Source organism: Lissotriton vulgaris, chromosome 10, assembly GCF_964263255.1.
Source record: "Lissotriton vulgaris chromosome 10, aLisVul1.2, whole genome shotgun sequence".
Lineage (NCBI taxonomy): Eukaryota > Metazoa > Chordata > Amphibia > Caudata > Salamandridae > Lissotriton > Lissotriton vulgaris.
Genome location: NC_141698.1, coordinates 31,746,350 through 31,770,323, shown reverse-complemented (window position 1 = coordinate 31,770,323; position 23,974 = coordinate 31,746,350). Strand labels below are relative to the sequence as shown.

At 48.2% G+C, this 23,974-nt stretch overlaps 1 protein-coding gene across 1 annotated transcript in view; it reads right to left on the bottom strand.

The window, feature by feature from the left end:
• Positions 1-23,974, bottom strand: part of WAS (WASP actin nucleation promoting factor) — a 113,913-nt gene that overhangs the window by 28,310 nt on the left and 61,629 nt on the right. Inside the window, exons 6-7 of the mRNA XM_086940345.1 lie at positions 18,395-18,460; positions 16,355-16,547 (exon numbers count right to left, since the gene is read on the bottom strand). Coding sequence (XP_086796471.1) covers positions 16,355-16,547; positions 18,395-18,460 — 259 coding nt within the window. The remainder of the gene's footprint in view (positions 1-16,354; positions 16,548-18,394; positions 18,461-23,974) is intronic.

The following is a 23,974-nucleotide window of genomic DNA, read 5'->3' as shown; positions in this document are numbered from 1 at the left end:
GGGTGCCGCTGCGGTGTCAGAGGGGGAGTTGATCAGAGAGTTGTCTCCATCCAGGTGGCAAAGGGCCCACGCCTTCACTATAGTTCTGAAGTCGGCTTCTATCAAGAAGGGTTTCACTTTTATCAAGCGGCAACGTTGGCACAATGCTGTTTTGGTTTTCTAGGCAGAGGGCCATATGTATCAAAATCCTCTTTTGCGATTCTCAAATAGCGATTTTTTGCGAATCGCTATTTGAGAATCGCAAAATACTATGTATGTAGGATTTGCAATACATTTTGTGAATCCTACATATTCCTTAATTGCTAATCTCAAATTGCGATTCACAATTAAGGAATACCTACCCATTCATTCCTATGGGCCTAGAGGCCCATAGGAATGAATGGGAAGGCATTCTCAGGTTGCAATAAGCAATGAGAGAATCGCAAATTGAGAATGCAATTTCAAGGGTGCAAGGGTGTCAAAAGGACACCCTGTTGCACCCCTGAAATAAGCATGGGTGCACATATGGCACATACATGCCCTAAGGGCATGTATGTGCTTCACATTGCACTTTGAAAAATGCAAAAAAGTGCATTTATCAAAGAAATTGCAAATTACCACCAACTTGAAGTTGATGGTAATTTACGATTCCTAAAGGCCAAATTGCACTTTTTTGGTGCTTCTTACATTGCATTTAAGGAATCGCAAAATTTGCGATTCCTTATTTTGCACGCAGATTTGCCTGCATACATACCATTTACCAAAATTGTGATCGCAATTTTGCTTGATACATATGGCCCAATGTGTTTTTGTTCATTATTGAGGATGAATGATTTGGCGCTGTCTCTCAGTGGAGGATGGCATCTTGGTTCATGATGGATAGACAAGCTTGAAAATGTGGTTATTTTATGCTGCATTGAAAACAGGAGACATTTTTCTTTTTGAGGTTCAACTCTAGAATGGGGCTTGATGTCTGTTTCAGGATAAGCATGAGACTTTTTCGAGCCACTAAACGTAGTTTGAAGAAATGTTGACGTAGAATTGAGTGTTGTTGGCATATCGTTGAATCTTGATTAGGTATCATGAGCCTAGGAGCCTTCTCTGGTGCTTAACTGGCGCACTGATTGTGAGGCCAGAATAAGAGGTGTAAAAAATCTATGAATTTGGGTTTTTCTAACTTGGGGAAGATTTTGCTAATGCATTCCAAGCTAACCAAGGTTTAAAAAATGAGTGGATGAAAAGACTCACAAAATATATGGTGTGTGGGAAAAAACTACATAACCTTCATTTTTACATAGAACATTTAATGCAAAAATATTTTTGCTGCAAAATTCACCTGTAAAAAGCATTTTTGCAAAAATGTTTGCATGTAGAAGTATTGCAAAGCTAACAAAATTCGAAATTTCATAAGGTTGCAAAATTTGTCTCCTGTGCAAAGCTTTACAGGGAAAAGTTTTATTTTGTACATTCCAGTATAGATCAGACCATTACGGGCTCTCAGTGCTTTCCCTTTTTATTAGCAAGTAAATAAATGTATTTGCAGATTAATTAAAATCGTTGCAAAGTCAAACCACACAAGAAGGTTAAAAATAGTTGCTAAAAACATTGTAAGAAAAGCTCATTGTTAAACATCATGCTGTGCAAAAGAAATGTCCTCAGGAATTAAGACCGATAGTCCATTAAAGGGCTCAATAGCCAAGTGTACCCAGTGTATACAGATGTATTTGCGCCAACTACTGGTAGGGAGTTCTCAGAAATTTGCAAACTGGACAGGGAAAGATTTGTCCAGGCAAAGATTTAAGGACCAGGGGCCCCTTGATGGATGAGGGGTGTGTATTAGCTTGTATTGAGGTATAGCAGCCTAGATTGGCTGACAAGTTCCAGTTATTTTGTCAGTTGTGTCGGTGCCTGGAGGTGGCTATTCCTTATCTGCCGTAGCAGAATGCGCTAACAATAGTTTGTTCACTTGGAATAGGAACTTGGCGGCCCTGCAGAAAAGCTGGATTGATTTACTATTCAATAGTGTTGTAAATGCACCGTGGTGGGATCCTATCTTGAGTGCCCGAAAGGCAGGGCAGAGTATTTTCTGTCTAGGTTGATTAACTGCAGGGCTGATGCACAGAAGATGTAATACGTTTTCGTCATATTAGCCACATAAACGTCAAAGGGGGTTCGGCCAGCTTTGTTTCCAGGGCGGAACCTGATCTTTTGAGGAGAAAGTTCCCATGCAAATGAATCCTTTCCCTTTTTATTAGCATTTCCTCAGCAAAATAATGTCATGTTTGTACTTTATGGTATATTTCTCTGAATTTAATTTTAACCAATTCCTGCCCACTCAGTCCCAGGCAAATCTCAAAACCAGCTGGAATGCGGAATGTGCGGAGGCCTCACAAAAACGCTGGGATCCCTATGTGTGTCCTGCAGGATCTTTTAGACCCAAAGGACTGGTCCACGTTTGTGTATGTTTTTTGCGTTTGCTCTTATCTAGAGTTGAATGCAATTTTCTCTCACGTTTTGCACTGGGTGAGACCACAAGATTTTGGCTGGTGGTAATAGAAATAACAAATGGAGGTAGTAACACATGTATAACATGTGCAACAGATCTGTATTTTCTCCCCGTACATGCACCATCTGCTGCAAAAGTCAGAGGACCCCAGGTCCAAATGTAATTTGCATTGGGGACGTTTCGCAAATGATATCTCATCTATAAACCAGGATAGCGCAAATCCTTCCAAAGATTAAATCATTCAACTATCACTGAACATGCAAACCTGGGCAAAAAGGATGCTGATAATGGGTGACTTTCATGTCTGGGACGAGAGAGCTGAAAATCGACCAGCGGCATGGAAAACCTCAAAGTTCTCGGCTTCAAACAAGTAGAGCAGAGGTCCACACACAGAGAAGGCCACATCTTGGACCTAGTGCTCATCTATAGCACCAAGACAATAAAACCAGAGGTACAGCCTCAACTCTGTTTCAGACCATTCTATGATCTCATTCAACTCAACAGATGAAAAGCAATGTAAGATACACCCAAAACCACAAAGTCCAAACTTATCAATCCAATAAAAGGATAAATATACCAGAATTTAGAAAATCCATTATGATGGCCTAAAAGGAATCTTGTGATGAGGCACCTCTGAAGAAATCCTAAGTGCATTTACATCCAACACCTCAACTACACTCGACATGGAGACTCCCTTGAAAAAGATCATTATGAACTCAAGGACCGAAGCGCTCAACAACTGGAACAGTGCAGAGCTGGCCCAACTTAAGGGGGCAAAGAAGAACATCAAAAGGGCAGCTTAATGACATATTGTTCAAAAGCAACAGGGATATACCCAAATAACCCTTCTAGACCTGGGTATCAAATATAGTTGGAGTAACCAACAGTCGGTATGAAAGAATAAATAATACACTAAATTTGGTGAAGGTATTTTTAATTTACCTTCCCTGTATTTTATAGTTCACAATGAATATATCATACATGCATTGTCTCCTCATAGCCGATAACACCTTATCAATGAATTACAAAGATTCACATATATTCACATTCTGTACAAGGACGTAAATTCTACAAAAAACACAAAGTAACCCTAAATAATAATGCAATTTAGATAATGGCTTCCATTCACATCTGGATAGACCACTCGGAGGTAGTCGTAAACACACACTTCTAAGTCAAAACCACTACTTCTATAATTTACAGTGTGACACTATAATTTAGAAGTGCACTATATCCCTATTGACTCCTCCACAAAAGTGTTGTTGCCAAATTTAGTGTATTATTTATTCCTTCATACCGACTGTTGGTTACTCCTAATGACATATTGTGACATCATCAAGTGCCAGATACACATAGGATATTACTACACAGCCATCCAACAAGTGAGGCCTCTATCTGTTGTGTGAATATTACAAGTCTTGCACAAGCAGTGCAAATCCAAGATTGCATAAATTACCAATAGAGCAACTCAACAGCTGTGCAAGGACTTACCCTACTTCTTTGAGAAGTGGCGGCTTCCACCTAAGGGGAATGGTAGGGCAGGCAAGTGGGGTGTGGGTGCCAGTGCATGAGCGCAAATTAGGTCAACGAAATTGCCGACATGCATTACATTATCATAACTTTAAAACAGTAATGTAATGATTGTAGGCAATTAAATAGATTCGAAACATTAATATTAAAATATTTTTTAAAAAAAGAATACTTACCTTGTGGCACGTCTACACTCCCAAGTCAAGTCAAGTCAAGTCAAAGAATTTATATAGCGCACTACATACCCAGAGGGTCTCAAGGCGCTTAAGAAGGGGTGGGGAGTTACTTGTCAAATATCCACGTTTTAAGTTGCTTTCTGAATGCTAGGTGGTTCTGGGTAAGGCGAAGGTAAGTGGGAAGAGAGTTCCAGGTTTTAGCTGCCAGGTAGGAGAAGGATCTACCTCCCATGGTGGTCTTGTTGATGCGAGGTACAGTGGCAAGGGCTTGGGTGGAAGATCGAAGTTGGCGGGAGGGGGTGTAGAAGGACAGTCGTGAGTTGAGGCATTCTGGTCCGATTTCGTAGAGTGCTTTGTGTGCGTGGGTTAGGAGCCGGAAAGTGATCCTCTTATTGACGGGAAGCCAGTGGAGGTTTTTCAGGTGGCCAGAGATATGTTCTTTGCGCGGGATGTCTAATATGAGCCTGGCAGAGGCGTTTTGGATTCGTTGGAGTTTTTTCTGGAGTTTAGCGGTAGTCCCGGCGTATAGGGTGTTTCCGTAGTCCAGGCGGCTTGTGACCAGTGCGTGGGTGACCGTTTTTCTAGTTTCGGTGGGGATCCAACGAAATGTTTTTTTGAGCATGCGAAGAATGTTGAAGCAGGATGAGGAGACGGCGTTGACTTGTCTGTTTCATTGAAAGTGAGGAATCCAGGATGACGCCCAGGTTCCGTGCCTGGTCTGTTGGGATGGGTGCTTTTCCAAGGGCTTCTGGCCACCAAGAGTCGTCCCAAGCGGAGGGGGAGGAACCTAAGATGAGGACTTCTGTTTTATCAGAGTTCAGTTTCAGACGGCTGTGTTTCATCCATTCGGCTACTTCTTTCATTCCTTCGTGTAGGTTAGTTTTGGCGGTGCTAGGGTCATTGGTGAGTGATAGGATCAGTTGAGTGTCATCCGCGTAGGAGATGATGTTTAGGTTGTGTTGGCGGGCGATGGCCGCGAGGGGGCTCATGTATACGTTGAAAAGGGTGGGGCTGAGTGAAGATCCTTGTGGTACGCCGCAGATGACTTCAGTGGCCTCTGACTTGAATGGTGGGAGGCGGACTTTCTGGGTTCTTCCGGTGAGGAACGAGGTGATCCATTCCAGTGCTTTTCCTTGGATTCCGATGTTTCTGAGTCGCTGTAGAAGGGTGCTATAGCAGACTGTGTCAAAGGCTGCGGAGAGGTCGAGGAGGATGAGGGCGACTGTGTCTCCATTGTCCAATAGGGTTCGAATGTCGTCTGTTGCTGCGATGAGGGCGGTCTCAGTGCTGTGTTTTGCTCGGAAGCCGGACTGTGAGGAGTCGAGGGATTTGTTGGTTTCGAGGAAGGCGGCGAGCTGGTTGTTGACAGCTTTCTCGATGACTTTGGCCGGGAATGGAAGGAGCGAGATAGGGCGGTAGTTTTTGAGTTCGGTGGGGTCAGCTGTGGGTTTCTTCAGGAGGGCGCAGAGTTCAGCGTGTTTCCAGCTTTCCGGGAAGGTGGCGGATTTGAAGGAGCAGTTGATGACGTCTCGGAGGTGCGGTGCTATGATGGAGTCTGCTTTGTTGAAGATGTGGTGAGGGCATGGGTCTGTGGGGGAACCTGAGTGGATGGAGTTCATCAGGCGGATGGTATCCTCAGTGGAGATTGTGTTCCAGTCATTGAGGATGTTTGAGGGGGATGAAGGTCCTGCAGAAGGTTGGGTGGGTTGGTCTCCGGGTTGGTTGTCGAAGCTGTTGTGGATGTCTGCAATTTTGTTGTGGAAGAATGAAGCTAGGGAGTCGCAGAGGGCTTGAGAGGGGGTGATGTCGTTAGAGTTGGCCGAGGGATTGGTAAATTCTTTGACGATGTTGAAAAGTTCCTTGCTGTTGTGGGCGTTGTTATCTAGTCGTTCCTTGAAGGCGGTTTTCTTGGCCTTTCGGATCAGTTGATGGTGTATGCGGGTGGCGTTTTTGAAGTCGTCTTTGGTGCTGGTGGTTGGGTCTTTTTTCCAGGCCTTCTCAAGGGAGCGGCAGAGTTTCTTGGATTTCTTAAGATCATCGTTGAACCATGAGGCCTTCTTGCTGCCAAGTTTGCTTTGTCGTTTTTTCAGTGGTGCTAGGATGTCGGCGCTGTTGGATAGCCAAAGGGTGAGGTTGGTGGCGGCTTGGTCGGGGTTAGATGAATGGGCTGGGGGGTTTAGCAGAAGCGATGAGGAGATCTGGTCGATGGTGATTTTGTTCCAGTTTCTTTGCAGAGTTGGTTGGGGGTGGTTGTTGGGTTTGGGCTTGTTGTAGGTGAAGTGAACGCAGCTGTGGTCAGTCCAAAGGAGCTTCGTGGTGTGGCTGAAGGAGACATGATTGCTGGAGGTGAAGATAGGGTCGAGGGTGTGACCTGCGATGTGGGTGGGGGAAGTGACCAGTTGTTTAAGTCCGAGGTTGGCGAGGTTGTCCAGCAGGGTGGTGGAGTTGCGGTCGTTGTTCTTTTCAAGGTGAAAGTTGAGGTCTCCTAGAAGGATGTAATCTTTGGAGGGGAGCGCGTGTGGAGTGATGAAGTCCGTGATGTCCTCACTAAATTGTGCGCGGGGTCCTGGGGGCCTGTAGAGGAGGGTGCCTCTGAGTGTGGTCTTGGGGTCGATGTGGATCTGGAAGTGAAGGTGTTCAGAGTTGGCGAGGTTGACGTCAGAGCTGGTTGAGATATGGATGGATTTCTTATGGACGATAGCGATTCCTCCTCCAGTGTGGCCGGTACGGTCCTTGCGTATGATCTTATAATCTTCTGGGATGGCAATGGTGATGTCTGGGGCTGAGGAGGCGTTCATCCATGTTTCTGTTAGGAAGGCGACGTCCGGAGAGATGGTGTCTAGTAGATTCCATAGGTCAATGGCGTGCCTATGGACTGAGCGGGTGTTGAGCAAGATGCATTGTAGGTGGTTGGTGTCGGGAATCTGAGGTGTGATCGTAGCGGAGTGGTTGACGTTGCAGAGGAATTTGCAGGAGTAGCATGAGAAAGGTCCATGGGTGTGCCCAGGAGCGGCTTGGACGCAGTTCGGGGGACGGCCGGGGTTAAGGGCTAGGAGGGTGGTGGCATCGTAGGTAATGCGGGAGGGCTGGGAAATGCGAGGGCCAGGGGATCTGGCGCTGGGCGCGGTCCAGGCGCGGACGGGCGTAGACGGGCTTACCTTTGGCGCACCTTCGGCGCGAATTGGGCGCGGTTGCTGCGCGTAAATGCTGCGCGCGGGAACAGCTGTCATATATGGAAAGTGGAGGGGGAGGGGCGAGGGCGGCTCAGCTGGGAGGCGGGCGGGTTTACAATGAGCAGCACAACAACAAACAAAATGGCAGTGGAGCGCTGGGGGATAACGCGCTAACACAGACAAAGTTACACTGGCAAAATATTATGCAAATCAAAACAGAGCAAAAGCGGCGCGTTTAAATGCAGCAATGTGAAAAGCGGCAAGCGAGGCAGATTGCAGGCAATGAAAGCGAGGAAGCGCTGCACAACGATACCAGTCACAGGGGAGCGACCACTCGGCTCGAGAGCTGAGAGCGAGTCACAGCACTTAGTGGAATTGGAGCGCTGGAAGTAGTCTGTGGGAGGGCGGCTCAGCTGGGAGGCGGGGCGGGTTTACAATGAGCAGCACAACAACAAACAAAATGGCAGCGGAGCGCTGGGGGATAACGCGCTAACACAGACAAAGTTACACTGGCACAATATTATGCAAGTCAAAACAGAGCAAAAGCGGCGCGTTTAAATGCAGCAATGTGAAAAGCGGCAAGCGAGGCAGATTGCAGGCAATGAAAGCGAGGAAGCGCTGCACAACGATACCAGTCACAGGGGAGCGACCACTCGGCTCGAGAGCTGAGAGCGAGTCATCGGTGTCCTTCACTGCTCCAGCGCAGGCCCAGGCAACTCCCCTAACCAATCCTGTCGCTGCTGTCATGCAACATGAGAGCACTGCCAGGATTGGATAGAGCAAGCTCTCTCAGCACTCCAAAGAGCACTGGAGGTATTTGCTCATTCTTAACCCAGCTGTTCAAGACAGCTGGGTTGAGAGGTTTAAAGTGCGCATGTCTGGCTGGCCGTGTCAAGACGGCCTGCCAAAGGGACATGCTCTGCCCATGGCTTCTTTCTTCTGCTGCCAGTCAGCAGCTACCTCACCCCTGTCCTAATACTGGGCACGGGACGGGATTATTGAAAAATCAAATGGTAATACATTAACTGTATTAACATTTCATGTTTCATCTCTGGGGCATGGGGGCATTCCAATTAGTGGGGTGACGATCCTCTGCCTTAATAGATGACCCGCCCCTGTCTTTGTGTAAAAAATTCAATCCAAAATCAGAGAATCAATACTGAAAAAGCAATCAACATTTCCTCTGGCACCACCACTCTACCTATACACAAAGCCAACAGCATGCCGGCCGTTCAAGGAAACAGCAGGTCCTCCTGTAGTACTCATGGTTAATACTTGAAAACCTTCTGGTGGAACCGTGTTTGGCTTCCCGCATCAAAGAGATCCTCCCCGTCTCACTCATGATGTCATAAAACCATTGAATGCATCAGTCGTTAAGGGGGTAGTGCCAGTAATGTGAAACACACATGTTCAACCAAAGAAAACTAATGTGGGTCCAAAGATACTTACAAATAGAGAGCACTTTCAAATATCTCATTTCCGAGAACGATATTGGAAGGGGAAGAGACAAGACGACTTGAGGGACATAGACGAACAATCAGGCTTTTGAGGAGAGAAAAATAAACTGCTTCAGATAACACAAGCAAGGACCTTCCTACTACAGAGGTGGAGGGGTTCAGCCTCAAGAGCTTCTCCTCAATCTTTCAGCTGCCTATGAGGCAAACAATGACACCTACTATTCAAAAGGCTGAAGGAATGGATGAGGACTTCTGGAACAGCCATTGATTGGATCCATTGATCTTTCTGTGAATGTAACCAACACATTTGAGTTGGGTAACCGAGTCCTCTGTATGCACGTTCACTGGCACAGTCCCAAAGAACAAATCTCTGCACCACAACTGTTCAATGATAACTGTGCCCGCCGGTGCGGGTAACTGAGAAATAGAATCTCAAATTCCAGATGTACGCACTTAGGCAAATTCACCTATGATTATAAACGGGGTCAAGGAATAAATGCACAATTGTTGTCCATTGTACATTTGCCCTCTGCAAACATTTGTTCTGTCAGTGGACTGCATAAAGGATGGAATTATCCGCTTCATAAGGCCTCTAACAATGGACAATGGACTAAATCCAGCAAGAAGTCAAAAAGGTGGCCATCGTCTCAGACGCAGATGTAGTCTTGGAATTTAAAAAGGTGGCCGAAACCACCAACATTCAACTAGCACTAGGGAAACAGTCTTTCGTCTTCTGTAAACCAACCAGCCTGTTCATGTTGGCTCCGACTGACATTTGGAACTTCTAAAAAGACATCTATGGTTTGAAAATTAGACTACTAAACTAAGCCTAAAGCTCTGAAGATGGGATCACATGCAATACGCCCAGTGCTTTTCAGTGGAGGCCAGGGTAATATTCTAAATCCTTTGAACCATGTATGAGATATAGAGCAAAAGGGGCTCCCGCAAGCTCCAAAAACTTTCACCACACTACATATCAAGCAGGGTTTATAGATCAATAAATTCCCACACCTTCTTACCAAAAAATGTAAATAACTGAAGCACGGAGACTAAACACTGAGTCCAAGGACTGAAGCTGGCAAAAACCTCTAGCCAGCAGTGAGAGCAGAACCTCACCACCTCTGGTTCAGGAAAAAGCTGAAAACAGAGCTGTACATAGATGCTTTAGACTAACTGGAAAAAACTAACCTAACACCACCCATCACAGGTGAACCATTCAATGTAACAAACAGTGTCTGCTACATATAGGGTGATGAGCCATCCAGAAATAGCGGTGAAGGATGAAACCAGAGAAACACTTCTCACCACCTGAATAAGTGACTGAACGCATGGTCGTTATTCCACCCAGACATCATCTGATCCGCCGCAACTGACAAGAGCTAATCTGAACATCCACCTCTGCTTTCTGAGGCTAAATGTTTGAGAGGTTCATGTGTGAGCATTCTACCCATTACCCACCCCACACCACCCTGACCTCTTCTTTCCTTCCACTTCTTCTGAAAAGGGCCATGGTTTCCCTAAAGGAGGCCTCTATCAGGACTCATGAGGCGCGACTCTTGAAGGGACTGTACCAACAGTGTTGAAACTGATCAACCTGTAACTGGTGCTCTAAAGTGACAGAAAGGTGGCAACCCTGCATGTTACAAAACTGCTGTAACAAATAATAAATAGATACATAGCCCTGCTACCCTTTGGATTGTACAGTCCAGCGCCCTGAGCGCTCTCCATGTTTCTCGAAAGCTCCTGAGAGAGGGGATGAGGTCCTACCTGCACAGCAGGCGCGTATACCTGTCTATGCATTACATCTAGTGGAACCGCTAAAAAAAGAAACATTCATGTAGCAAATTATACAAGAATTATAGAAGCATGAACAATAAAATGGCTGATTTTTTAACTTAAATCATTATAAATTGGTTGTTTGATTGTGAAAGCCAAAATCCTGCTCCTTCGACAGAGCCCCCATAACATAAATATAATACCTAAATTCCACAATGACACCCAATTTACAGTAATACCCCAATCTCCCTATAACGCCCATTTCCAAAGTAAAACCTTGTTTCCAATCATATCTAATCTCAGGATGACGCCCTATTTTCAATATGAACCTAATTCCCAAAACAATACCTCAAGCCTAATACTATGACCTATTTCCAAAGAACAGCCCCATTTCCAATATCCTTCCAGTCTCCCACCCTAACACTAAACTTCCAAAGTAAACTCCACTTTTAAACAATATTCCAGTCCCACTTTAAAAACCCATCCCCAATGTGAACTGGATTTCCAAAAGAATAGCCGGATCCCAGTATAATGCTCAATCAATCAATCAATCAGCAAAATTTGTATAGCGCGCTACTCACCCGTGGGGGTCTCAAGGCGCTGAGGGGAGGGGGGGGGGTCGCTACTGCTCGAATAGCCAGGTCTTGAGTTGTTTCCTGAAGGTGAGATGGTCCAGGGTTAGCTGTAGGTGAGTGGGGAGGGAGTTCCATGTCTTGGCTGCCAGGTAGGAGAAGGATCTTCCTCCGATGGTGGATTTCCGGATTCGAGGGGACGGTGGCGAGGCCGAGGCTGGCAGAACGGAGCTGGCGGGTGGGTGTGTAGAATGTGAGGCGGCTGTTGAGGTACTTCGGGCCCGTGTCGTGGAGAGCCTTGTGTGCGCTGGTGAGGAGTCTGAACGTGATTCTCTTGTTGACGAGGAGCCAGTGCAGGTCTTTCAGGTGGGCGGAGATGTGGCTGTGGCGAGGGATGTCCAGGATGAGTCGTGCGGAGGCGTTCTGAATGCGCTGGAGTCTTTTCTGGAGTTTGGCTGTGGTTCCCGCATAGAGAGTGTTTGCGTAGTCCAGACGGCTGGTGATGAGGGCCTGGGTGACCGTCTTCCTGGTTTCGGTGGGGATCCATCGGAAGATCTTTCGGAGCATGCGCAGGGTGTTGAAGCAGGATGACGAGACGGCGTTCACTTGCTTGGTCATCGTGAGGGAGGAGTCCAGGATGAAGCCCAGGTTGCGTGCGTGGTCCGTTGGCTTGGGTGTGGTGCCCAGGGCTGGGGGCCACCAGGAGTCATCCCAGGCGGAGGGAGATGATCCGAGGATGAGGACTTCCGTCTTGTCTGAGTTCAGTTTCAGACGGCTGGTCTTCATCCATTCTGCGACGTCTTTCATTCCTTCCTGATGGTTGGCTTTGGCGGTGTCGTTGGTGAGGGAGAGGATCAGCTGGGTGTCGTCGGCGTAGGAGATGATGTTGAGGTTGTGTTGGCGAGCGATGGCTGCGAGAGGGCTCATGTAGACGTTGAAGAGGTTGAGGCTGAGTGAAGATCCTTGCGGAACGCCGCAGATGACATCGGTGGCCGTGGATCGGAACGGGAGGAGGCGGACTCTCTGGGTTCTTCCGGCAATGAACGAGATGATCCACTCCAGTGCCGCTCCTTGGATTCAGGTGTTGCTGAGGCGCTGTATTAGGGTGCGGTGGCATACAGTGTCGAAGGCTGCTGAGAGGTCCAGGAGGATGAGGGCAGCCGTTTCCCCGTTGTTGAGCAGGGACCTGATGTCGTCGGTGGCTGCGATGAGGGTGGTCTCGGTGCTGTGGTTAGCTCGGAAGCCGGACTGTGAGGGGTTGAGGGATCCGTTGGTCTCGAGGAAGGTGGAGAGTTGTCTGTTGACAGTCTTCTCGATGACTTTGGCTGGAAATGGGAGGAGCGAGATGGGGTGGAAGTTCTTGAGGTCGGTGGGGTCCGTGGTGAGTTTCTTCAGGAGGGCGCTCAGCTCAACATGTTTCCAGCTCTCCGGGAAGGTGGCGGATGCGAAGGAACTGTTGATGATGTTCTGGAGTTGGGGTGGGATGATCGAGTCGGCTTTGTTGAAGATGTGGTAAGGGCAGGGGTCAGTAGGGGAGCCGGAGTGGATGGTGTTCATCAGGCGGTTGGTGTCTTCGGTGCTGACGGGGGTCCAGGTGCAGAGGGTGGAGGTGGGGGGCGCTGGTTCGGTGGTTGGGTGCGTGGTCTGTGCGCCAAAGCTGTTGTGTATGTCGGTGATCTTGCGGTGGAAGAACGAGGCGAGTGAGTCGCAGAGGTATTGCGAGGGTGTGATGTCATTGTTGCAGGCGCTGGGGTTGGAGAGCTCTTTAACGATGCTGAAGAGTTCCTTGCTGTTGTGGGTGTTGTTGTCCAGTCGTTCTGTGAATGTTGTCTTCTTGGTGGGGCAGATCAGCTGGTGGTGTTTGCGGGTGGCGTTCTTGAGGGCTGTCATGTGTTCTGCTGTCTGATCGAGGCGCCAGGCTTTCTCGAGGGTGCAGCAGGTTTTCTTGGAGTTTTTGAGGTCGTTGGTAAACCACAAGGCTTTTCTGCTACCGGGTCTGCTGGGAGGATTCTTCAGTGGTGCGAGTTCGTCGGCGCAGTTGGTGAGCCACTGTGTGAGGTTGCGGGCTGCTTCGTTGGGGTCCGTCGTGTTGGTGGGCGGGTTCTGGCTGAGGGTGGTGGTGAGCTGGTCGGCGGTGATCTTGCTCCAGCTTCTGCGGGGAACATGTTGCGGGTGGTGGTGGGTCGTGGTCCTCCTGAAGTTGAAGTGGACGCAGCTGTGATCTGTCCAGTGTAGTCCGGTGTAGTGGCTGAAGGAGATATGCTTGCTGGAGGAGTAGATGGGGTCAAGCATGTGGCCGGCGTAGTGGGTGGGGGTGTTCACCAGTTGCTTGAGTCCGAGGTTGGCGAGGTTGTCTAGCAGGGCGGTGGTGTTGCAGTCCTTGTTGTTCTCCAGGTGGAAGTTGAGGTCCCCTAGGAGGATGTAGTCTGAGGATGTGAGGGCGTGTGGACTGACGAAGTCTGCGATGGCTTCGCTGAACTGTGTGCGTGGTCCCGGGGGTCTGTAGATGAGAGTGCCTCTGAGGGTGGTCTTGGGGTCGGTGTGAATCTGGAAGTGAAGGTGCTCGGCGGCGGTGAGAGTGTCGTCGGAGTTGGTTGTGATGCGGATGATGTTTCTGTGGACGATGGCGATGCCTCCTCCGGCTTGGTTGACGCGGTCCTTCCGGGTGATCTTGTAGCCATCTGGGATGGCTATGGCGATGTCGGGGGCTGAGGAGGCGTTCATCCAGGTTTCTGTGAGGAAGGCGACGTCTGGTGATGCTGTGTCGAGGAGGTTCCAGAGTTCGACGGCGTGCCTGTGGACGGAGCAGGTGTTAAGCAGGATGCACTTGAGGTGGTTGTTGTTGGTGCTCTGCTTGGTGGGTGCGGTGCAGGCTCGGAGGCAGGTGAATTGGCAGGTTTGGCAGGAGAAGGGTCCGTGGGTGCGTTTCGGGGTGGCTCGGCAGCAGGCGGTGTTTCGGCCGACGTTGAGTGCGTGGAGGCTGGTGGCGTCGTACGTTTGTCGGGGCACTGGCATAGTCGAGGACCAGGGGTCCTGGCGCTGGGCGCGGTCCTGGCGCGGACGGGCGCAGACAGGCTTGCCTTTGGCGCGCCTTCAGCGCACAATCGGCGCTCCCGCTGAGCGTGAACGCTGCGCGTACGCGTGGACTCCATATGAGGCCAAGTGGGAGGGAGGAGCAGCTGGGAGGCGTGAGCGGGGCGGCCAATGGGTACAGAAAGAAAAAGGAGGCAGGGCCGCGAGGGAGCAGCGGCAGGAAGCGGGTAGCGGGGAGGGGGCACAACCCGGGTGCAATACAGACGAATAACAAAATCTACTATAACAGGAAAAGAAAGTACAAATTACTAGGCAAAAGCATGAAAAATTAGGGCAACAGCCGTCAAGATAGATGAGCAGCAGCGAGGGGGCATCGAGGCCAGGGGCGAACCTGTGACCTCAGCTGGCGAGCCGTGCAGCGTGGGGGGTGTCCTGGGTCAGGACTGATCCATGCCCGATGTAAAACTGCATTTCGGATGCAACACCCCATCCCACTGTAACAAAGCATTTGCAATGCAACAATATCCCTACACCACCATATTCCAATGTAAACCACATTCCCACAATAACACTGTATCCCCAGCCTGTATCATACTTGCAAAGAAATTTCACAATCCCACTTTAACACAACCCCTTTCCAATGTAAATCCCATTTCTGATACAATATCATAATTCCACTAGAACACTTAGGGGCAGATGTACAAAAAAAACAGCACAATGCAACATCCAAAGTTGTGTTGCGTTGCGGGGAGAGTACAGCGAAGAGTCACGTTTCATAAACATGGCCTGCTGCTGCCTTCTTCCTCTGCGCTGGCTGCACAGAACCACGCACACACCTTTACACCATATTGCAAAGGCATGCAGGCTAGCACAGATTGTGCATTGGAAAGAAATCCTTCCAGTAAAAAAAAATGTATGTCTACACATTTTATTTAATATTCTGGGACAGTTTTACAAGGAACTGACGCATCTGCATAGATGCGTCAGTTTCCTTGCACCAGCGTCAAATGTCCTTGTGCCACCATGGATGCGCTGTATTTACAATACAGTGCTCCATGGCGCAATGATTAACAGATGCATCAGAAATTCTGACGCATCCGTTGGCACAAAAGTGACGCGTTGCTGGAGTTGCTCATGAAAGTGATGCAACTCCAGCAATGAGCCACAACAGATAGGTGAGTCCCATATAAAAAGCCCTTCATCATTCCTTATGCCTGGTCTGAGCAGGGGTTGGGATTTTGACGCAGTGAAGGCGTAGAGTGACGCAGTGAAATGTTGTAAATTTCACTGCATCAGTTCTACATGGCTTTTTGCGTGGGAACGCCCGCCCTGCATACATTATACCTGGTGCAGGTATAATGTGACACAGGGCTTTACAATGTGACGCATCTCCCTAGATGAATCACGTTGTAAATTGGCTGCATCGTTTGCCCCGCCGTTGCGTCAAAAAAAGTGACGCAATGGCGGCGCAAGGGGCTTGCAAATCTGCCCCTCAATGCACTGGGTGTGTGATGTTCAGTGCAGCACATATTCAACTTGTGGAACCCAAGGAAAAATAAAACCATTCCTACTAACTTGCACCGGCCTCAAGGAGGAATATCTTTTTGACGCAAAGCCAGGCTTTTCAAGTTTAGTATCTAGGGCTTTGCATCAAAACCCATATATGGAGGCCTTGGAATGTACAAGTATCAACCATGATCACCCCTTGGGCGCAATGTAGGGTGTAGCTTAAAAGGGGCACTGTTTCCAAAAGGTTTGCGTTGGAATACCATCTCAAGACTCTGTGCTGCTGCGTGTCACTTTGTGCCACGGAAAGTCTTGAAAAAGCTGCCATCAATTTTCAAGATAGCACTGACAGAGTGAGTCGTGACTGCATTACTCACTTGAACCCGCTGGGGGCGCCACACTCAGAGTTAGTCACAGCTGCATTACTCACTTGAACCCGCTGAGGGCGCCACACTGATTGAGTCGTGACTGCATTACTCACTTGAACCCGCTGGAGGCACCACACAGATTGAGTCACGGCTGCATTACTCACTTAAACTCACTGGGGGCGCCACACTTACTTAGAGTGATTCACGTCTGCATTACTCACTTGAACGTGCTGGGGGCGCCACACTTACTTAGAGTGAGCAGCAACTGCATTACTCACTTGAACCCGCTGGGGGCGCCGATGTCCGCCTTTGAGAACTTCTTCTTGCCCTTCTTGTCCTTATTCTTGTTGCCGATGGTGACTGGTGGCAGAAGGCCCCTGTATCTTGACGACGTAATGTCTGGGTTTGGGATGTTGACTGCCATCATGTTCATGTTGGCGGGGGCAGGAGAGGTGTGGTGATTGGGGGGCCCTGGAGACAAGAGGAAAGTTAGGATCCTTACACAACATGAAGACCAAACAAACACTTATCAGCAATGAAAAAAGAGGCACAGACTTCTCCAAACGTGGGCCGCATGAAGGGACAACATTTGGCGCCATCATTCTCCGCCTACATGCTTGGGTCAATCAGAGTGCTGTGACATCACGCCATCAGATCACCCCTGTGCATCAGCTATTTAGCTGGGTATCTGCCAAAATTTAAAGAAAAACCAGCAACCAAAATCAGAAATCCTCCCTATAGGACTGCAGATAACCTTACAGCCTCTTTCAATGGGTACCAACAATTATTCAGTAGTTTACGTGAATATTCACTGAATAGTTCAACCTCAAAAATGTAGGATTCTATGAAAAGTCTGAGGACCATTATGGCTCTTGTACAGAAATGTAGTATCGGGACGTCTGCCAAAAAAAACCTCCTCAACGGTCTGCCACCGGCTTACAATCTTTTTCATGTCAAAGTGTTTTTATTTAACTTTAACCTAATGGCAGATACGTCATCAGTCCTGCGATGGAAGGAGGCACATGTTAGTGTTAATATGGTAAGAAGCCACTGGGAGGCCATTGAGGGCCTGACATGAGGGAATTCCTACTCTTGAGTTTTTCCCCGAATTGGCTCCAGCCTTGGTGTTAGAAGCCATCTTGGAGGTGAAAAAACATGGCACCCCATTGCGGTGGCCATGTTGTTATTCAGCGCGCCGCCACCTGTACAGCAGTGAGCGTCACTTCTCCCAGCAGGGAGACTTTACAGTAGGGAAGAGAGCAATTATTACAGGAGGGCGCACATATTTAATAGCAAGAAAGTTAAACTGAGGTACATTTTGTTTAAAGAATTTAAAGCAATGAAAGTGGTACTGGGAAGTGCAATAAAAATGCCCCCACTGAGGTGCATTATAGGTCAAGTAATCAAGAAAAACCCAAAGAGATCATGCAACCTTCAGTACAGTAAAGTAAAGAAAATTGTAATACAAGTAAAAAAAAAGATTAAAAAAAAATAGCAAAGAGAGGAAGGAAAGCGCTCAGAGCAATACCTAATCACACTGCAAAAATATAAAATGCAATCTATAAATTGATTTATCAATAGGTATCAGACGGTAGAAAGAAGCCAATGTCAGACCTGATCGAGGACAGGGATTTTTTAGGTGAAACTCCCTAATCCACACTATGCTAAATAGCTTCTAGTCTAGGTAACTGGAATTGTCTGTGGTGTTTCAACTCATCCACACTTTTAAGGTCATCATCAGGACATAAAAGGATGTGATTTTATCTGAAGGACTGGCCCACGGAAGTGAGAATGACTAAAACAGGGTATCTGGATCAGCTGATACGAACATAAAAATGGTTGTTTCGTGTGCGTGCCAAGGTCTGCCATATTGCTCTCTGATGGAAATTACAGATGAGGACAAGGGCCAAGATTGGCAGAGAGGAAAAGTCAAACTACTGAAATTGGACATCTGTCCAAATCAGGGTTATATTGAGTGAAATTACTGTACTAGGGGGTTTGCAAAGAACCTAAAACAAAAGCAAGGACGCCCTGCTTATGTGATCCGGGAGATAGGGAAGGCACACTACACATGACTATTGTTTGGTACCTACACTACATGCAGGCGAGTGACACCCTTGTGTGGGATAGTTGTGCACCTCACAAGTGACAACGAAGAAAGGGTCATAGCGCCTAGTGAGGTAGATCCATGCAGAGCAGATACAATGGCACATACCACACGGATGCTCCATACATATCACAAACCGAGCCTCCTCTGTCGCGTGCCATTGATGAGCTCAAATGAAAGCGGTCTCATACATTATATTTCCAGATCTTACCGTTCATCTCGCCTCCTGGTGGCGGGGGCAGAGGCATGCTGCTTCTTCTGTCCAAAGGCACAAATGCTAGAAGAGATCAAAATACAGCTAATTAAAGAAAGAGAGAACACACAGCTGGAGAACCACATGAATGCAGCGGGGTCTGCAAAGGAGGTGCACTGGGCTCCCCTCGCCCAATGCTCCCGCACCTCTCCCACCAATAGTTACTTTTCTTTCTGGGTCTGGGAACACGTAAACCAAAGTCCTTCACTAGACGGAAGCAATCGCGGGAGCCATAAAGAATCTCACACAAATCCTCAATCGTGCTTTGCCCCCAAATAGGTCCTATGGGGAGACCTTGTTCAGGTTGCCTTACCTTTGCGTGAAGTCTATCCTGTCTTTGAGTGTTTCCTCACCTTTGTGTGAAGTCTATCCTGTCTTTGAGTGTTTCCTCACATTTGTGTGAAGTATATCCTGTCTTTGAGGGTTGTCTCACCTTTGCTTGAAGTCTATCCTGTCTTTGAGGGTTGTCTCACCTTTGCTTGAAGTCCATCCTGTCTTTGAGGGTTGCCTCACCTTTGCTTGAAGTCCATCCTGTCTTTGAGGGTTGCCTCACCTTTGCGTGAAGTCCATCCTGTCTTTGAGGGTTGTCTCACCTTTGCTTGAAGTCTATCCTGTCTTTGAGGGTTGCCTCACCTTTGCTTGAAGTCTATCCTGTCTTTGAGGGTTGCCTCACCTTTGCGTGAAGTCTATCCTGTCTTTGAGGGTTGCCTCACCTTTGCGTGAAGTCCATCCTGTCTTTGAGGGTTGTCTCACCTTTGCTTGAAGTCTATCCTGTCTTTGAGGGTTGCCTCACCTTTGTGTGAAGTCTATCCTGTCTTTGAGTGTTTCCTCACCTTTGCTTGAAGTCTATCCTGTCTTTGAGGGTTGCCTCACCTTTGCGTGAAGTCTATCCTGTCTTTGAGGGTTGCCTCGCCTTTGCTTGAAGTCCATCCTGTCTTTGAGGGTTGCCTCGCCTTTGCTTGAAGTCCATCCTGTCTTTGAGGGTTGCCTAACCTTTGCTTGAAGTCCATCTTGTCTTTGAGGGTTGCCTCACCTTTGCTTGAAGTCCATCCTGTCTTTGAGGGTTGCCTCACCTTTGCTTGAAGTCTATCATGTCTTTGAGGATTGTCTCACCTTTGCTTGAAGTCCATCCTGTCTTTGAGGGTTGCCTCACCTTTGCTTGAAGTCCATCCTGTCTTTGAGGATTGTCTCACCTTTGCTTGAAGTCCATCCTGTCTTTGAGTGTTTCCTCACCTTTGCTTGAAGTCTATCCTGTCTATGAGGGTTGCCTCAACTTTGCTTGAAGTCTATCCTGTCTTTGAGGGTTGCCTCAACTTTGCTTGAAGTCTATCCTGTCTTTGAGGGTTGCCTCACCTTTGCTTGAAGTCCATCCTGTTTTTGAGGGTTTCCTCACCTTTGCTTGAAGTCTATCCTGTCTATGAGGGTTGCCTCAACTTTGCTTGAAGTCTATCCTGTCTTTGAGGGTTTCCTCCCCTTTGCTTGAAGTCTATCCTGTCTTTTAGAAAACACTGGTCCTGAAGCAGTTTGATACAAATCTCAGATTTCAGTAGCCCACCAGTATGTGCATTTTAACACCTGGTGTCCAAATAATGATTTTATAACCTAAAAATGATCTTTCTAAAGACTGAGACTTGATTAAAATTGATGTCACCCTTTAAGCTGGGCCAGATATAGAGTGCCTTCCACTGGGTGAGATTCACTCCCTAAAGTGAGACTTGCCCTGCCCGCGCTGGGCCCCACCAAAGTCAACCCCAAGAGGCCTCTTTAGGCAATTTCCTTACCCCCATAACACAGCTCCCAGACCAACGGAACAGGCGTCTGTCGTCCTAGCCTACCTTAAGCTAAAAAAAACTTTAAGCCCTAAAACTGCTTAACTGTAGTTTTGAGTCGCTCACTTCCTTCTAGTTTCTTTCTGTTTCACTTCCTACTTTCATTATTTCACTCTTCTGTCTTTCCCTCCTCCTCATATTTTCAAGCACCCCTCCCCCCCATTGTCCCTCTTTCCTTCAATTGTTTAATTAAAACTCCCGGATCCATTAACACATTGTTCTGGCCCTGCATGCTCTTTTCTGCAGTTGCCAAGTTTTGTTTCCTGCCCCTCTTCAGGCCTGGCAGGCTGTCCAGGGATCTCGTGATGGCAGCTCTGGCCATCTTTGTCTGAGAGCAGGCTAAAAATACCTTTGTGGAAGTATCATTCTGGGTCAAAGAGTCTGCAATTACAACAAACACGGGTACAATTGCTCCTTCAGACTTATACCCACCATTGGAGAAAATGTGTGATTTTTTATTGGAATTCTCAAAAAATATCAAGAGACGTCCTGGGTGGCTACAGCAGGCATAGCTTTCCAAGTGTGCTCAAATGAGCAGGGGTAATTTACGCGCTATATCAAATTGTATTATTATTATTAAATGTATAAACATCTACACGTGAATACATGTATACTGTCTACTCGACACTAACTCGATAAAAAGAAGCTAAGCAGGGTGCAAACAGCATTTGTTCTGGTTGTAGCCCCTACCACACAACAGGAGTCAATCACAATTACATTCAGCCTCCTGGTGCAACTTACATTTATAATCAACTTTTTACTACAGAAATACCGAGCGCAAAACAATGACAAATGATTCCAGATGGACGAACATATTTAAGTTCGAGGTCCTGGTCAGAGATAGGCCAACTGTTCCCGATGGCAATACAGACAGACCCTAAAAAGTTTACCTAATTGTAGGATTAATGCTTATTTAGCAAGTTACAGCATTAAGTTGCGAATGCCCCGCAATTATGGTGCAACGCTGCTCTCTAGTGGAGATAAAATTGAACATCAGGCCCCGGGAGTGCTCAGGCGGCCTTGAGAGGGGATTCGTGGGTACAGTCCATCCAAAAGTAGGTACAGCGGTTAAACACGCGACCTTTGACCCTCCACTCACAGCACTTAACCCCCCCCTTCAAATACACTGATGGGAAAATGCCATGGTCGAGTGGGGAAAGCGAGACGAAGTCTTTGTTTTGTTTTGAATGCTACAGCGGCCTCTTGTGGCAGAGATGTTTATTACTGACGAGTCAGTGAATTGCCTTTAGGTGGAAGACAATTACTAAGGCTTCAATGGGCCCTTAGTGGAACAGACAACTCCCGGGACCATACAAACAGTAGGTGGTAACAAATAGGGGTGGGGGGGTGGAGACACAGCTTTCCTTTAAACAGAGCTGCCAATGGTTGACTGGGTGCCTCTAGACAGCACCGCTCGGCTTGCTGTGACCGACTGCAGTGTGTGGTCGATGGAAGCTGTACCTCCGAGCCCTCCTTGGAACCAGAAGTGCTGCCTCTATTTGAGAGTGGGGTTAAATGTCCCCCCCCCCCCCCCCAGGTCTTCAAAACCAAGCACCATTGCTTTAGTTAGTATTAACTCATGACATACCCCTTCCTGCGCCACAGAAGAGCAAAACCGAGCAAGAATTAAGTAAAAACACAAAGCCCCTGGCTCAGTACCTGGGCCCCAAAGAGCGGAGCAGCTAGGAAAGCGAAACGCGTCCCAGCACTTATCAGATCAGCAGCTTGTAGCACTTTCACGTGCCAGATACTCAAGGGTACCATGTGTAGGCATCGCAGTGTGATCCTGATGCATTCTGGTACATGTAGTCTTCCATTTTGCACTCTCAGGATATCTTAGTTAATGCTTTATAAGTGATCATGAGAGCAGCTGGCTTTTACCTGGGTCAAGGTGGGCTGCTATACTGCTTCACTGTTAAGTTGGGCTGTATTGAGGGAGTTCTTAGAAATTACAAATTTTATGGCTAAATCTCTGGGATCCAGTTGATTCTGTTAAAAATACCTCAGGGTAAGCTGCAAAGTATCCCTTATTAGGTGGTACTCTAGGTCTGACTAAAAATACTATAGCATACAGTCAGAGGACGCTGGTGGGTGCTATGGCCCTTACATACCTCTGAGGTGCCAACATGTTTCTGCCACTGGACAGACAAAATAGGTCTCGGGCATTCGCCAGGGCTTGCATATAGATCCCTGCCATTTGCCTGGTTGCCGCTTTGCGTTTAATGCACTTTTTGATTGCTCACTGTAACTTTCACGCTGTTTGCGCGTTGTGCCCCAGGCGCTTTGCTGTGCTGACCCCCACGCTGCCATTTTGATTGTTGTTGTCGTCCTCTGGAGCCCGCCCCGCCTCCCAGCTGAGCCGCCCTTGCCCCTCCCCCTCCACCATCCATATATGACAATTACTCCCGCGTGCAGCGTTCACGCGCAGCGTTCGCGCCCAATTCGCGCCGAAGGTGCGCCAAAGGTAAGCCCGTCTACGCCCGTCCGCGCCTGGACCGCGCCCAGCGCCAGACCCCCTGCCCCTCGCGCTGCCCAGCCCGCCCGCATTACCTACGATGCCTCCTCCCTCCTAGCCCTCAACCCCGGTCGCGCCCCCAACTGCGTCCAAGCCGCCCCTGGACACACCCATGGACCCTTCTCCTGCATTTCCTGCAAATTCATCGGTACCGTCACCAACTCCGCTACGCTCACACCTCTGATTCCCGACCCCAACCAACTACAATGCATCCTGCTCAACACCCGATCGGTCCACAGGCACGCCATTGACCTATGGAATCTACTAGACACCATCTCTCCAGACGTCGCCTTCCTAACAGAAACATGGATGAACGCTTCCTCCGCCCCAGACATCACCATTGCCATCCCTGAAGATTATAAGATCACACGCAAGGACCGTACCGGCCACACAGGAGGAGGAATCGCTATCGTCCATAAAAAATCAATCCGCATCTCAACCAGCTCTGACGCCAACCTCGCCAACTCCGAACACCTTCACTTCCAGATCCACATCGACCCCAAGACCACACTCAGAGGCACCCTCCTCTACAGACCACCAGGACCCCGCGCAAAATTCAGTGAAGACATCACGGACTTCATCACTCCACACGCGCTCCCCTCCAAAGATTACATCCTTCTGGGAGACCTCAACTTTCACCTTGAAAAGATCAACGACCGCAACACCACCACCCTCTTGGACAACCTCGCCAACCTCGGACTTAAACAACTGGTCACTTCCCCCACCCACATCGCAGGTCACACACTCGACCCCATCTTCACCTCCAGCAATCATGTCTCCTTCAGCCACACTACGGATCTCCTCTGGACTGACCACAGCTGCGTTCACTTCACCTACAACAAGCCGAAACCCATCAACCACCTCCAACCAACTCTGCAAAGAAACTGGAACAAAATCACCATCGACCAGATCTCCTCATCGCTCCTTCTAAACACCCCAGCCCACTCTTCTAACCCAGACCAAGCCGCCGCCAACTTCACCCTATGGTTATCCAACACCGCCGACACCTTAGCACCACTGAAAAAACGTCAAAGCAAACCTGGCAGCAAGAAGGCCTCATGGTTCAACGATGACCTTAAGAAATCCAAGAAACTCTGTCGCTCCCTCGAGAAGGCCTGGAAAAAAGACCCAACCTCCAGCACCAAGGACGCCTTCAAAAACGCCACCCGCATACACCACCAACTAATCCGAAAG